The sequence below is a fragment of the Columba livia genome, chromosome 17, assembly GCF_036013475.1.
Source record: "Columba livia isolate bColLiv1 breed racing homer chromosome 17, bColLiv1.pat.W.v2, whole genome shotgun sequence".
NCBI classification, from domain to species: Eukaryota; Metazoa; Chordata; class Aves; order Columbiformes; family Columbidae; genus Columba; species Columba livia.
The window spans coordinates 5191149-5206886 of NC_088618.1; the positions used below are offsets into that span (position 1 = coordinate 5191149).

Consider the following 15738-nt stretch of genomic DNA (forward strand, 5'->3'; position numbering starts at 1 on the left):
CTTCCTCTTCCCCTCCTAAGGAGAGGGCGCTGGGCCTGAGGGACACCCTCCCACCATCGTGTGAACCCCTCACCTGTGGCATCCCTTCTGCTTCTGGGTGGCATGGTCTGGTAATCAGCCTTTGCCTCTGGCCACAAAACCAGCAGCAGTTCCGCAAGAAAGCAGTTTAGGAAGCAGCTATTAATTGGAACATTTTTTTAATTATTATAGCATTATTAATACATTTTATCTTGCAGCATTATCTGCTCCTTGTACCCACTGCAGGATTCAAAAGGCAGCAAAGCTCCCACAGAAATCAGTTTTGCTTGGCTTACAGCGTAGTCTTAAGGTAAAACGCACAGGTGTCTCTTTTCAACTCTCCACAACCCTGATCAGGAATACATCTTCCAGCAGCCATCGGAATTCCACACAGCGCGAACAGCACAGGCGGTATCAAATTCTGAGGACTGACCTGATCCCTGGGCCAGGTATCGCCATTAAAACTATAAAATCAGGGCTTCTACGGGCACAAATGCCTCAGCTTCCTGCTTCAAGACCTTGAATATTTAAAACTACCAAAAGCTGATGAAGCTTTAGTTTGACAGTGTCAATCGCTTCTGAAGATGAGACTGGAGAAAATAGCTTATGTTAACTATGGCTTGAGACTTTCAGATGTCCTTATTGGCCTCGCCCTTATTTTTTTTTTTATCATTTAAGTTGGAAAAGCCCTTTCAGATCATCAAGTCCAACTGAAACCTCACATAGCCAAGTCTGAAACAGGGAAATGAAGCTTGGATGGGAACGACAGGCGAAACGCATAGGCATTGCATGTGCTCTTCAGCCATAAGAAAACTCACCCAAATTTACCTCACCAGCGTCTGAAAAACCATGTTTTTGTGGAACATGGCGGATCTAAGTGTAACAGCACGTCAAGGAGACTCTGCCCTTGCTCAGGGCTCAAACCACTTGCTCTGTCACGGTGTCACAAAGGATTTCAGGAGAATGTTTGCTGAAACGGCTGCTCTGGCCAGATGAGGAGCAAGTTCTGATACGTGGAGGACTGGTCTCGACTACGCCTGCTGCCAGCATTTGGCCAATACCCAAGGCAAACAGGGACAGGAGCCATGGAAGGAGAAGGCAGAAAAAGGAAACTCCAGGTCTCTCAGTAAACAACAGGTAAGGGGAACAAGATTCAGAGAAGGAACCCTACTGGGAAAACAAAAGGTGGGAGGAGGGGTATGTTAAAAAGCATAAAACTCAAGGACACTAAGAACAGGGAAAGGGGGAGATGTGAGGGGCACCCGATCTGTACCATTTACATGTAAAATGGAATATGAGACTGAATTTTGTTATTTGTTTGCCAGGGAACAGATGTAAAAACCACCAGGAATATGCTTCGGGCCAATCTAGTGCTTTTTTGTTTTTGGTCTGCTTTAACACTGTTATTGAATAGTATGACACGATACTGGTGTCTTGCTTTAAGGTGATTTTTTCCAACATTTATAATACTGTGTTTTTAAGGAATGTCTTCCTCTTCATCTTCTAATCTGAGAATGCCAGAAGGAAATCTGCTGCTCTCTTGAAGTCAGCGGGAAGTTTGCTTGCATAAGGAGAACTGGTTAGGACTCTTGACAGTGTTTCACAGCTTGTACAAAGTTCTCCAACAGATTAGAGCTCATCTTTTTCATTGTTCTTCTTCAGGAAAGAAGCAAGGATATTGAGGCTTTTCTGGAGCTCCTCCTTTTTCCCATCACTCATTTTGTTCTTCTCGATCAGTTTTGTGATTCGGACGACTTCATTAGCAGCAAACTCTTCTCCCTGCTCCAGTATCTTGCTCATGATTTTCAAGTATTGTTCAGCTGACTTCTTCTCAGTTTCTTTAGTTTTCTCTAAACTCTCTTGCCCCTTTTTCAGGAGGGACTGGCGTTCTGATTTCTCAGCGGTGCTCACAAACTTGCTGGCCAGCATGTCGTACTCTTTGAGGCAGCCTGGCATCCCCAGATAGATGCCGTTACTCTTCAGCCAGCGCTGAATAGCCCCGGCCTTGATGTGGCCACTGTAAGGTAAAGGATTGTCAAAGTCACCATCCTGGAACAAGTAAAAAATAGGGAACTTTTCCTTATCCAGCTTGTACTTTTCTCCCAGATCAGTGTTCAGTTTATCACCATAATCTGTCAAGAGAGAAACACAGAAGAGCATGGTACATTAATTAAAAAAAATAAATTAGGATTCTCTCCTTACAAACTGATAAATATTTATCTCCAGAGTTTCCACACTTCCTAACAACCTCTTTGCCAGGAAATGCCACACACTGAAACAAAAGCACCCCAGAAAAATTACTTCTGCAAGGCAAAAACCCCATCATTACATTTTCCAAAGAAAAAATACAGGATTCTAATGATGCTTTGCTAGGACTGTGATAGCATAAGACATCAGCAGGACCTCCACGTACAAACCCCATCTTTCTTATGGGAGATTAACAGCCATTTTCCCCCGTTTTGCTCTGTCCATTTATTTCATTTGATCTTACAGTGAAATGGATTTTTTTCCAGATCCATGTGCAGAGAGTGTACACTCATACATTTTAGCTGACAGCATCCTCAGCTAAAAGATGTTTTCTCACCTCACATAAATTGCATTTATTCTTGAGGACAGAAAACATAACTTACAGAGATTTCAGTTATGCTGCTTAGCTAATCCTTGTGTATTTAGAGATGTCAGCGTGCGTGCAACTTCCCAGTTTGACAATTCCTGCAAGCCTAAATTCTAAATTCTACCTACAAAGCAAGAGTAAGGTGACAGCGATCCATTCTTCGCTGTTCTTTTCTTAAAGCTGGTTATAAGAACATCAAGTTACACCAGCCACAGCGCAATGACCACTTTCTGTGCTTTACCAGCAATAAACGGAGGGTATGCTACCACTAATTAATCATACCACATTTGCTTTGTTTGACCAGGCTTGTGGTTAAAGCATGATTCTTGTGAGGCCTTTTTCCTAAAAATGGATGAAAAGGCCTCTCTCAGCAAAGAAACTTAAAAAAAAGAGACAGAAAGTGCTGCGAAGGAGGAGGGTGGCATCCAGTTGAGCAGCGTGGGCTGACTCGCTTCATTAAGCAGCTGAAAGAGATAAGCAGCGCTCCCACGCTGCCGGCACCGCCACAGCGACCAGCCGAGCAGGAGCTTTGGTCTGAAAGGGCCAGGCCCATCTCGGTTCTCACTATCAGAATTACCTCAGAGCTTATTTTCATCCAAAATGGTAGTGAATTTTATTTCCTCCACATCAACCTGTACTGTCCAGAGCTCCTCACCTGATATTCCCACTTCAGCCACAAGAAGATCTTCACTGGAGCCTGAGCTCTCTGCCAGTTTTTTAAACTCATCCTGTTTCTCACCGTACGGATATTGCGTATCGAATTTCACCAGGACAAATTTATGCTTTGGAATTACCTGAAATAAGAAGAAAAAAAGACAAAACTTTAGCATTTTAGGCTTGAGTAATCTATAAGTCACCTAAGGTTGCTTTAGGTTGTTCTTCTTTTCCTGTGCAATGAGTAGATGCAGAGGGAGAATGGAAATTTTATAATTATGGCCTTTCAAAAATGACTCACTGCAGTGTGGAGGAAAGACTGAGCTCTGGGTGTACGGATTCCTACAGCAGATGATAAAGATGGTACATGGTGGGTTTGGGGGATCTGATAATGCCTTTAATTATACGTTTCTTGTTTACTGTAAATCTGATTAGCACCTTGGCAGGAAAACAGCTAAACCATTTCCAGTGGGACAGTAAGAGGATAGAGGCCAAAGCTCGTGTCATTCTGAAGCGTCCCAAGCAGGAGAATTGGTGTTTTAACTGATTCCTCTTTGCTTGTGCCGTTGCTTTTGAGTTTTGCTCTGCTTGGATGATGCTGTTTCAAATGAGCTTAGAAATGGAGCCTGTCACCTGGTTTGGGATTCTTTTTTCTCCCTCCAGGAGAAGACCTTGCAAAATCTTTTTCTAGCGAACAGGGTCAGGTTGCAACACAGGTCCCCACCTCCCAAGCGCCCTGCAAGCACTGATCACTTTATTTGCTGTCCTGGTGAGAAGGGAACATGGCAGGTGTTACAGCTTTGATATTTCTGCTTGTCTTTTAAAGTCCCTCTTGCAGCGTTCTGCCAATTACTTCAAATTCTTCTCATTGCAGAAGAGCTGGAAGCTCCTAAGGGTTATACAATGCTATAGTGTTTAAACACCAAAAATGGTTTGTGACAGCAGAAAAATCAAGCGGGGGGCTGGCGTGTGGCATGAACTATTTGCTCACACCTCAGCAGTTTGTTTAGGGCAGACACTTTTCAAAGAGCTCAGCTGACTGTTGTCTCTTCAGCTCACGCTTTAATCCCGCTGTACGGTGATTTCCTTTCCACCAGCCTCTCATCATCTGCCTCAGGCCACCCCTGCCACAGCCTGGCTGGTACTGGAATAAAAATCCTGCCATGCTATCGGCAGGCGCCTTCATTTCAAAGTCGTTTAGTGGACGAAAAAAACTGCGAGACCTCAGTCTGGCAGCAGCCTGTTGCTTTCTGTTTCATGAACAAAAAAGTGAAACCGGCCCAGGCAGAGAGCGCTCAGCGCCCCGACTCCCTCCCCTGCACAGTCCTGCCCTCGGTCACCGGCACAGGCAAGGCAGGAGCGAGGCGACAGCGGCTCTTCGGCTCTCTGACTGGAGCCACGGGGAGCCGGCCCGGCGCTGGACCCAGGAGCCGCGGCGGCAGCCGGACCTCACCCCGCCGGTACCTCCGACCGGGCTGAACCGAACCGGGCCGGGCCGCCCGGCCCCCGGCTGCAGCGCTGCCCCGGCGGCCCGGCTCCACTTGGACCGTGCCGATTGGCTGCCCGCCGCGGCTGCCGCTCTTCTATTGGCTGCTCCGCGGCGGGCCCGCCGCCTCAGCCATTCCGCCCCGAGCGCTCCCCCGCGCCGGTGGCCGTCGTGGGGGGGTGGCTCCGCGGAGGCTCCGCGCCCGCAGTCCGCTCCGCACCCCCGAGCCCCAGCGACCGCCTCCCCAACCCTCCGGGGCCGTCCGCCTGTTGCTGCGGCAGCCGCGGCCGTGCACATGGCTGGAGCGACCGTCCGCCCCTCCTTCAGCACCCCACCGGGCCCGGCAGCGCCCGCCGGGTGGGCCGTACCTTGTAGAAGGTGATGGTGTCGAGGGGCACGGAGCCCTTGGTGTGCAGCGCACTGCCGCCGGGCAGCGCCAGGCCGAGCAGGCAGAGCAGCAGGGAGCCGGCGGCGGCCGCCGCAGCCATGGCGGAGCGCGGAGGGAGCGGGGCTGCCGGGGCCACGTGACCGCGCGGAGCGCCGGCCGCCGCCGGGGGCTCGCCCCGCCCCGCCAGGCCCGGGGCCAACCGAGGGAGCGCGGCCGAACCCGCGGGGCGGGCAGGATCGGCGGCCCGCGAGCGCTGGTCGGACGCGGCCCGGTTTCCACGCCGCGCGTGGAACGAGCGGGCAGGGCGCACGGGCAGCTCCTTCCCGCGTCGGGCAGCACGCGGCGGTGCTGCTGCTGCAGCCAGGAGAATTAAGTAGGAGGGGGCAGCTTCCAGCAGCAAACACAGAGCATGAAGGCAAGAGGGCAGAATGCAGGATCCGGCCTTCCAGGACAGGCTGCAGTGCTACGGCCAGACAGATGAGCAGGGAGAGGAGAGATATTCATAGACAAATATAAATATACGTGTGTATATGTATATACATACATTAATATACAGCAGCAGGCCAGAGATGGTGGCCACAGCCCTCTCCCAGGCTTCAGTCATATACTGTCAGCACCAAAAATCAGGATGAAGTACAAGCAAGTGATGCAGAAAGCCTAAACAGCAGATTGTAGATGTTCCTGTCACAGAACAGACACATCCACTCCCTTCCCCCCAGCACACATCATTCAAACCCCAACTGCAGCCGGAAAGCAAAGAGCCTTTCCCCCCTGCCTCTCTCCATCGTCCCTCCTTACAGGTAACTTGGTTTTCTGCTCACTCTGCACTAGGATAATCTGTCTTCACTAAGGGACTGACAAAGCTAGACAGAGTAGGTGAGCAATTCAGTCCCTTCCAGGCCATCTAGACAGAAAAATGAAAGAGGCAGCAATACCAATTTGTAATGAAACTGACTTTTATATAAATTATAAACCCATCCAGTTTAAAGCAGATCATTTGCAGTTGTGTCACTTAAATCCATAGAAGGCTGAGGCATACATATCTTCTACAGTCATAAATTAACAATGAATAATCAAGGAAGAGAAAGTTCAGATAAGGCTGCAGATACAACACAAAAATCCTCTCTAAGATTACTAGTGGTTAAAATAAAGTCATGATTATCAATGATTGCAAAATATAAATGCAATTTTTGAACAGTTAAAAAGTACAAAAAAAATGGGCAACACAAACAGACATTGTACATTTTGTCCTGTATGTAGACAAAGCAGGGAAGGACTTCTGACCTTTATCTACATTAGACATCAATTTTAAGCAAAGAGTTGAGGAATTCTGTAAAAGGATCGTGGCTCACGATCCCAGTAGTATAAAATCAGTATTTTTTCAGTCTGTAAACAGTAGTCTTGGTAGCTTCTTCTAGGTCTGTTTTTCAATTCATCACAAAAAAAAATCCCAAAACAAACAAACAAAAATCCCAAGAGTGGAAAAGGGAGAACAGCAGCAATGGGTTATAGCTTGAATTTCTTATCGGGTCCCTGTGGGACATATTCTGGAGGGGAAATGCTCTTTTGTAAGAAATATACAATATATTTAACTGTACATAATTTATATGGGGAGAGAAATTCTCCCTCAATCACACTCCCAGTACAGTCATTTTTGTACACCATCTGCTCCTGGAGACAAACCACCACTTGTGAAGAGATGGCACCTAGTTTTACAAAATACTGAGTAATCCAAAAATTGTATTTGTTTGACAAGCTGATCATTCACCAGTGATGGAACAGGAAACGGGATGTCAGCTCGCATGGAGCAGCAGTTGGTTTTCCCTGTGCTGGCACAGAGGTGGTTTGGGTGACCAGCCAGTGCGGGACCCACACCGAGCCAAATGCTGTGCTGGGAAGGGAATGAGCTGCGGTTTCAGCTCTTCTCAGACTTTCCTTCAGATGACGCACATACCCCCCCCCCCAGCAGTTTCAATTCTGCTTTTAAGAGAGCTGATAGAGAAAACATTTTTTTTAAAGCAAGTTCTGCTTCCTGGCACATAGGAAGATTTTAAAAGCTTGGTTAAATAAAACTTACACTTCGCTTGCATTTTGACCATTGCTTATTGATATGACTGGTTGAATTCAACCTGTTGTAGCAGCAGTGGAAGGAAACTCCAGCACAAACCAGCCCCGTGGATGAGAATATGTGTCAATTTGGGGTTCAGTGCTGGTGTTTGTGCAAAGCCCTCTCTAGTTCACACTGCCAGGGGGAGGGAGGGGACAGGAGCATCAGCAACTTGTCACCTCGAGCAGCAAGGGGCAATGCCCATTTCTGGCTCAGGGCTTCTCTGTGAACTGGATTATCTCAGCAATGGGACTGGCTTCTCTTACCCTACACATTTCAAAGTGTCAACTTCAGGGATCAGTCTTGCTTTAATTTAACAAGCACACCATTCTCTCCAAAAAGGTATTTCTATACAACAAAGAAGAGTTCAGTGGGTTGTGTGTGGTGTTGTTTTTTCTTTTTTCTTCAGGAAAAGTATTCCTATAAAACAAACTTAACGCATTTTGGTATTCCTCCAGCCCAGACCACTTACCAGACATTGCAATTAAACCATCAGGACATCCAGTACAATTTAGACAAACTGCAGACATTCTTCTTTCCCTTTCAGGATGGGGCAAAGCAAAACTAAATCCAGCAAGAGCAACTATGTGAATTTTTTTTTTTTTTATACAGGGGATTTATTTAAAAAAAATACTCTCATCAACATTCTACCGTTACTAACAAAACATACTCAGAAGAGATGACAAAGGTAGGATTGTCAGCTCTCTTAAAATTTTAAACATAGACTTCAGATACTAGCTGCTTTAAATCAGAAGACGAGGAATCTGTAAAGTCTGACCTGTCCCTTGTATTGCAGGTACATGTAACTTTTCTTTTTTTGCCCACCAATTTTAGGCTGCATTACTCCTTTAAAACGAAAACCAGCAGAAATGCAGATTCAGTGGGAGCAGATGACGCGATTGCACGGTCTAACGGAATACCTAATGAGCTAGTACTTGAACAATCAAAGATCAACTGCAAAAAGCAAGCATACAAAAAGTATTCTCAGCCTCATACCACAGCGGAAGCAAAAGTTACCTCTGCCAACTTTAAACCAAAGCCAATAGGATTTAATTTCTATTAAAATATTTAAGTCTTGAAGTTTCAGTAATCTAAATACACTTTTTAAAAGTCATGATGATTGCTGTTGTACATTAAACTGACATGACATCAGACTGCAATGTCAGACTTCACTGCAGCTATTATATACAAGGTCTCTGGTTTTGTCTTTTTTGTTCTGAAACACTGATTCCCATCTCTCTCTCTAAAGCTTAACAGCCAAGTTTGCTCCTCATCAGCTTTGCAATTTTTCCCGAACGTGAAAACAAACTGTGTGTACACTGACACCACATCTTCCCTCCAGCCGTTCTCTCCTTCGAGGGACCCGCACACCGAATTAATTCTGTAGGACCAGGTGGCTTGCAGACAAAATAGGCAGCTTCAAAACGGGATAATTCACTGGAGGCGCTGAATGTGGGCATCTACAATTCCTGTATTTCTGAGGCAAGGACCATACAAAATTATAAACACTGTATGGTGATGAAAATACAACTCCTTTGAGATATATGCTTTACACTGGATTTCTATTGCTGCTTCTACAGACCATCTCCAGTTGTTTCTAGAGATCAAAAGGGAAGAAAGTTAATTTTCTCCTGTTGCAATATGCTTATGAACATGTATAAAAAGTGGTCAAACCCCAATAAGGGTCCCTGCTTCTGATTTATGTACAATAATTTAAATCTGCTCAATACATCTGTAATACCTAAAAAAACTGTTCTGTGATTTTTAAGTCCTTCATGCATTATGAGGAAGTTCTGGATTAAAGTGATGGTATATTGGATGTTGCTTCTGTCTGGGATTCTGGTGTCACTCCCCTGTAGAGTCTGTCAAGGATGCATTTCTCAAATCTTTAGTTTTTTAATGGTATCAAGTCTCTTTTTCAGCAGCTCTCCAATTTCCTGAATTGAGTGATGGTAACTGCTCTGGACCTTCCCTTGCACAGTCTTTGTAAACTTTTTTTCTTCCTGTAAATCCAAAAGAGAAATAATTCACATCACAGCAACTGTTTACATCCTCCTGTTAAACTTTTCCCTCATCTCAAACCCTGACAAGAAATTAATGAGGACCACAGTGTAAGCTGACAAAGGGCACATCATCAGCACAGAATAAGCAGCACCTTCAAAACTTCCAGAAACATCCTTGTGCAAAAACAAGCACCTTCTTTGCTCTAAACACGGAGCTGCAAACAGCTCCAGGTCCAAGTAGAGCTATACAGACTGTGTTTATCAGGATTTACTGTGACAACATAAACCAACAAACAGAACAGAAATGCCGTGAACAAGCACAGGCAAAGCTGCAGACTCCCACATATGCTTCTGCTCAAATTCACAGGAATCTATTGGTCGAGTTTTGCAGATCCTCCTTGTGTAGTGATTTGATGCCTTGCATCAAAGGGGAGATGGAGGGGCTTGCTGACTCAGCAAGGAACCAGAAAAATTACCAATATCAACAATTATCTTAGCCCTTGACATTGAGGAAATGTACTTTCTCTACTCAGTCTCTCTCCCTCCCCAAACTAATACTGGTGAGAAGACGACTCCTCTCTCAAATCTTTCTCCTGGAATCTACTAAAATACAAATAACAAAATAAGCCATAACACAGACAACAAAATAACATTTAAACCTTTTCTTCACTAACATACTACACAAAATGAAAGTATTTTCAAACTCCTGTGCTTAGATCTCATTTTCTGAGATTATTTTGTGCAGTAAGGTAGAACTAATCAGATGAGGCAAAGTTACTGTCACTATAAAAAAACCCTAACTCACCACTCTAAGCTTTCTAGCAGTCTGGTCCCAAACCTCTGGTTAAGAGCAATTTATTTTTTCCTTTCAGTAAAACATTTTGGGGAAAAGCAGCTTTCAAAAAGGTTATCCCATAGGCACATACATACAGGTTGTTATCGGTCACACACAAATACCAATGCATGTTCTTACCTGTAAAAGCAGAGTGTCCTTCAGGGACAGCTCTTCAAGTTTTAGTGCAGTCAGAATTATTTCAAGCCCTTTGATGTGATCTATTACATTGGAAGTTAACGTCTGTAGCTCAGTAACATAATCCAGAAAATGCGTAAATACAGGTGGCTATAAAAACAAATACACATTTTAAATTTATAAACACATATTAATACATATTCAAATGACTGTTCTATACAACAACTCGCTTTGTAATGTCTACATTCTATTCCCCCCCATGCTAAGCTATACTCTACCTACCCAGATAAATAGCCAACCCATTTAACTAATTTACTGCAGTGTATTCATGGCAGAAAGGCCTGTGATATTCTAAACTGTGTTTCCTATTAAAAAGTGGTCACATGATGTCAGAGACGTGACATGTCACCGTTTGATCTGAAGTTTTAGAGATTACTCAGGACTAATTTTTAACCTACATCAGCCTCTACAAGGCAAAGTTTATGAACCCCAATTCATTAACATGTCATATATCCTGATTTTTCTTTCAGTATAAATATGCTGTTGGATTGGGGGTGGGGGAAGAAAAGAAAGGAACATTGTCTACCATAGCTACACTGCTTTCTTTTTTTTTCTTCTTCTTTTTTTGCAGGTTGGATTTAAAAGGTCGGAGAACACTATCACAGTAACTTGATACCCACAGGGCAATGGAGATTGTCTGGAAAAAAGGTACAAATATGTTACAAATCACATTTACAGAAGGCTTCTAAACTTGTTTTAGCATTCCTACTGATAAGACTCAGAATAGTTAGAATATGTAACAAAAAAAGTCTGCTTTCATGAGTGACTGAGATCAAAGAACTTCTACTCTGTTGTAGCCCTAACATTTCTACTCTAACATACTCCAAAATTTATGGTTTCCAAAGAAAAAAGATACCTCAACAAAGAAGACTAGGTTTTCTAACAGGTTTGGATGAGTTTTCAAGGTGCCATCTCTGACTTCAATCAAATCACCTTTACATTTATTGAACAAGTCTGAAAGGAAAAAAGAAAAGCCTTATTCAGGACATGTAGATCAACTTAAATGCATATTTTCTGTACAGTATGTGTCTCAGTGCCATGATCAAAGATGTCACAGGATGGACCACTAAAGCAGCCAATGATAAGTTTGACCAAAGCCTCTCAAGAAGGTCCAGCTCTGAAGTTTCCTCTGAATTGTATTTCGTTACAAACAGTATCACCATTCTATTTATTAACACACCTGGACCAAGTACCAGAGACACAAAAGCTGCTCAGACTAAGCTGCAAGGCAGCAAAACGATGGGACATAAGGCCATTCTGTAGCATGCAACAGCTTCATGAGCAGAGAAGCCAAGGGGAATCCCAGCCTTATTCTCATATGTCCTTCAAAGGGCTCTGCAAATGCATTAACACCTCCCCACAATCGCAGCACACTCAGCAGCACATCCTCAGAGCACCATGAAGCACCAGCCTAGCTACCGGTGTTTATTCTTGAGTTACCATTTACCTGTTAGTCGTTCTACTAAGGACTTGAAACTATTCCCTATCCTCTCCTGGATTTCTGCTGAATCTTCTGAAAGAAAAAAAAAAAAGTAGTTAAAAGCTACAAGTTAGTGTATTTTCTGCTTCCAGAAAACTAAGAGGCATTTACATTTAGTGTTAGCAGTCAAAAGCAAATGCAACTGCTTTCAAGGAGGATCCAGTATTACATCAACATATAGTGTACTAATATGAAGAATCACATAAAATATTAAATTAAGGCATCATCTCCCAGACAACTTAGCGTCATTAAAAAAATTAATACCCAAATAACTGTGTGGGCCCACATCAGCCAATGCCCAGTAGTTTTCAAACTAAACCGAGACACATCTCGCTCCCTCCCACCACACGCGACAATCTGGTTAAGCCCCCGCCCCTCGAACACTTACCTAAGCCACTGGTGTCTAGTTCATAAATATCACTAACAAGATAAAACAAGCTAGTCTGGCACTGGCAGCTGCCATTGCTGAAGAAGCCAGCCATTCGGGTAGGAGGAGGGCCAAGGACAGGATACTAGGCAAGAAGCAAAGAAAAAGATAAAGGTGTTGCAGCTTTTCCTTATGCAGAACACCGTTTGTCTCTGACACATCTCTCAGTCACACACTACAAACTCAGGGTCAGTTAAGTGCATTCTGCAGCCTGCTGGATGTACAAGATGCATTCATTTTCTCTGCTTGCATTCACGTCCATTTAACATTTGGGGATAGCTTTTTCCTTAATGAGTACCTGAATTTTTTGTTCTAGAAACTTCTTCCCTGAATCCACTGCTGCTTCCAGCTGCTGAAGCAGGGATCGAACTGTATCAATCTTGGATGAGACGCCGTTCTCTGCCATCTTTTCAGAGTTCTTTGGTTGAATAGTGTGACTAAGAGTTGGGAGTCCGCTGACTAGCCTTAATGTTAAAGACCGGATTCGCAACCACATGGTTTCTTCCTCCAGCGAGAGTTTCCTATGTTCTTCAGAAATGTCCCTAGAGAAAGGCATCAAACATTTTCAGGCAAATGCTTCAATTTTCCAAAGTAGCAAGCTTCACTCAGGTACAAAAGCCTACCCAAAGTAATCAAACACTGTATGAAGAGGAAGGAGTGGTCAGAAATTCAGAAAACTGTACCGATACGTAAAAAAGGCAGCACTACTAAAAGTGCTGAATGATGCTTGTTAAATTTGCAGCTAGCTAGCCTAGAGAACATTTAAATGTGGCAGTTGCCTTGACAGGATTTTCTTTGCCACGTGTGCTGTAATGAAAGGTGTGACTCTACACTTGAGGATATTTCTGCTCACCTGTCTTTGGGATCCCAGTTAAACAGGACTGTCAGGTCTCTGTTGTCACGCAAATCTTTCCACGGAATGTCATCCTCCTCTGGGCTCAGACTCATGGACTTTATACTTTCTTCTAAGCTGGTTGATCTGTACATAACAATAAGCAACATTACATCAACCATTTGATAACTGGAAACAGAAAACACAGCTCACTAACAAACCGCATTCTCTCCACTGTTCAACTGTTCTGATGTCAGGAATGTTATACATACATGGTACTGACAAGGATGTTGAAGGGAAGAGCAAATTAGAAGCAGAGAGAAGTATAACACCTCACAGGTTTTTAGCAAAGAGCTGCAGGTGAAACTCACTGAGGTCTCACTCAGCCAGCATTCTGCCTATGCACAAATCTACAGTTTTTTCACATGGAAGATGTTGCACTTATTGCAGCCGTACTTACATATTTGCTTCAAGTAAGAGGTCTAACAACATCCGTTCTGTGCGAACTTGCGCAAAGTGAAGGGAAGAGTTCAGCCTATTTCTAAATGCAATGAATTCTGGGATCTTCTCAAATGCACCATACTTGTAGGCTTGAATGATATATTCTGAGGTCTGGAAGAAAACACACATCATCTCCGTATTAGTTAGTTACATCAATTCCAAACAACCAGAGTTTAACAAGGTCACTGCCAAGAAATTGCATTTCTGTGCTTTTCATTAACCCAGAGGTACAGAATCTGGCAGATCCTCAATCCCCAGGAGAAGTTTGCACTTTCTTTGTCCAAGTCACCCCAGCAATTTTGCTGCTTTAATTGGAGAATGCCCAGATGCTCCACAGGGCACTGTGATTTAATAACCAAATCTACACTGAGAAACATCATGTTGCTGTTGCCACTGAGACTGAAAAATACTTAAAGGAGGAGAGAGGTGATTTGGGAAGGTGCTTTTTTTTTTTTTTGAGATGCATTATTCAGATCATTGTTTCATTGTGGTAAGTACTTTCAAACAAAATAAATATACCCCACGTTTTCTGGAAATGACTTGGATGTGCATCACATATTACCAGAACATAGACTAAAAAAACTACTCACACATTTTTCTTTTTTTTTAATTATTATTTATTTATTAGATTTTTGAATACAGTATCACAAGATAATATCACGCAGTGGATACACATTACAATACAATCTAAACACCAAAGGAAGCTGTCAGGGTCCATGGGGTAGTCTGCTTCCTTTCTGATGAAATGCAGCAATACAAGGCACACAACTAATATTTCACATCAGTCCAAGCAATCTCCAGAAGGAGATTTATATGACGAAGGAGCCCCAGACAAGCACTATATTTTAATGAAAATTTCCACCTGTAGAGACAGAAGAAATATTTATGCTCCCAGTCAAGACAGATGGCTGTCTTTTTTACATCAGAATCACTCCACAAGTGAGAAAATCTGGCAAATCAAGTATTTTCTTCTGAACGCCATTAGGAAATGCACTGAGAGGCACCAAAAAAAGCCACTGCTTAGCTGAACTTTATGTGGCACTAACAGACTCAACCTGTCTGAAAGGCCCTGAGAGACCAGAAGCTAGTACAAACAGATGAAAGCCACCTTTTTTTCCCCTCCAAAATAAGAAATGTCCTCTATCTAGCTCTTTTCTTTCCTAAAGTGGGTTATTTGCACTGTATGAAAAATATATGCCAAATATTCAACAACATACCCTCTGATAAACAGCCTTGCAGAGTTCATTGTCAGGCTGCGGGACTGCGCTATGGGCGCTAATTCAACTGCATCGACGTGGTTTTTAAATCCCCACGGGACACGTTGGTGCTCTGTTTGCCTGCAGTATCTGGAGAGATTAAAGACGGACGGACACAAGAAAATTAGAGAGATTACTTGCGATTCTGCATATTTAAAGGAGGACTATCTCGAGAGGAACGAAGTTGCCTTTTCAGTTCTAGCCAAATGCAGCAATACTGCCTTCTCTCTGTCCTCGGAATCCTCTCCTAAAGCCAAAATATTATGTCAGGAGTGCACAGCATCCTAGATGGCTGTTACTCATGGGACTCAAAGAAGATTCACTTCAGGCTGTTAAGTTCAGCTAGTCAGAAGGAAAATGTATTTATCTAAAGCAATCAGTCACTATAGTTTTATGCAAAACCATTTCTTTTATACCCCACATTTCCTGTTCAAGGCAGAGTCCCACACACAGCGTGCTGCAGGACATGTTCTCTGTGCTGTAGCAGACATGCCAGCTACCTTAAATACCAACCTAGAGAGGAGCAGGCAGTATTTGACATCAGGTAAAAAGGTAACTTTTGAAGAATAGTCCTCCTTTAACATTGCAGTTAGATGCTGTTATGGGACTCGAATGGGAAGCTGGTATCGGGACCCTGAGGATGAAGGGGCAACCCCAGCAAAACCACAGCAGCACAAACTGGTAGCAGATGCTGACCCTGGGATACTTGGGACCTGTCTCATGTAAGGAATCCCATTTTTCATCTCCAGCCTTGTCACACCATCGTTCTAGGTGAACAGTCCCCTGAACTGAGCCTTCACCTCCTGCAAATTGCACCTTATGGCTGGTTTAAAGGATACTTGCTCTTTGCAACTCGTACAGCTCTGGATGCATTTCCCAACTAAAAGGATCTGAAGGTGATAACCACTGAAAGCGACCAGAGCACATGAGAAATTTGGCTAC

General features: G+C 43.7%; 2 protein-coding genes across 3 annotated transcripts in view; both read right to left on the reverse strand.

Moving 5' to 3' along the window:
- Positions 1-180: 180 nt before the first annotated feature.
- ERP29 (endoplasmic reticulum protein 29) lies at positions 181-5370 on the reverse strand. The gene is made up of 3 exons (XM_065033531.1): positions 5141-5370; positions 3288-3426; positions 181-2150 (listed from the first exon to the last, which is right to left on the reverse strand). The coding sequence occupies exons 1-3, from the start codon at positions 5258-5260 to the stop codon at positions 1648-1650; spliced, it is 762 nt and encodes a 253-aa protein (XP_064889603.1). The 5' UTR covers positions 5261-5370; the 3' UTR covers positions 181-1647.
- Positions 5371-6098: 728 nt separating this feature from the next.
- NAA25 (N-alpha-acetyltransferase 25, NatB auxiliary subunit) overlaps positions 6099-15738 on the reverse strand; it is a 28179-nt gene continuing 18539 nt past the window's right edge. Inside the window, exons 16-24 of one of the 2 annotated variants that reach the window (XM_065033507.1) lie at positions 13500-13651; positions 13061-13186; positions 12506-12749; positions 12169-12292; positions 11748-11810; positions 11157-11254; positions 10827-10937; positions 10244-10390; positions 6099-9270 (exon numbers count right to left, since the gene is read on the reverse strand). In XM_065033507.1, the coding sequence (XP_064889579.1) occupies positions 9148-9270; positions 10244-10390; positions 10827-10937; positions 11157-11254; positions 11748-11810; positions 12169-12292; positions 12506-12749; positions 13061-13186; positions 13500-13651 (1188 nt within the window). In that variant the 3' untranslated portion in view covers positions 6099-9147. Of the gene's footprint in view, positions 9271-10243; positions 10391-10826; positions 10938-11156; positions 11255-11747; positions 11814-12168; positions 12293-12505; positions 12750-13060; positions 13187-13499; positions 13652-15738 lie in introns of both variants that reach the window. The other variant, XM_065033506.1, reaches the window with a different exon arrangement.

Coding starts and splice junctions, on each gene's coding strand:
- ERP29 (XM_065033531.1), bottom strand. CDS start 5,260: ATGGCTGCGGCGGCCGCCGCCGGCTCCCTGCTGCTCTGCCTGCTCGGC. Junction 3,427..5,140: donor ACACCATCACCTTCTACAAG/GTACGGCCCACC, acceptor TTCTTATTTCAG/GTAATTCCAAAGCATAAATT. Junction 2,151..3,287: donor GGCTGAAGTGGGAATATCAG/GTGAGGAGCTCT, acceptor CTCTCTTGACAG/ATTATGGTGATAAACTGAAC.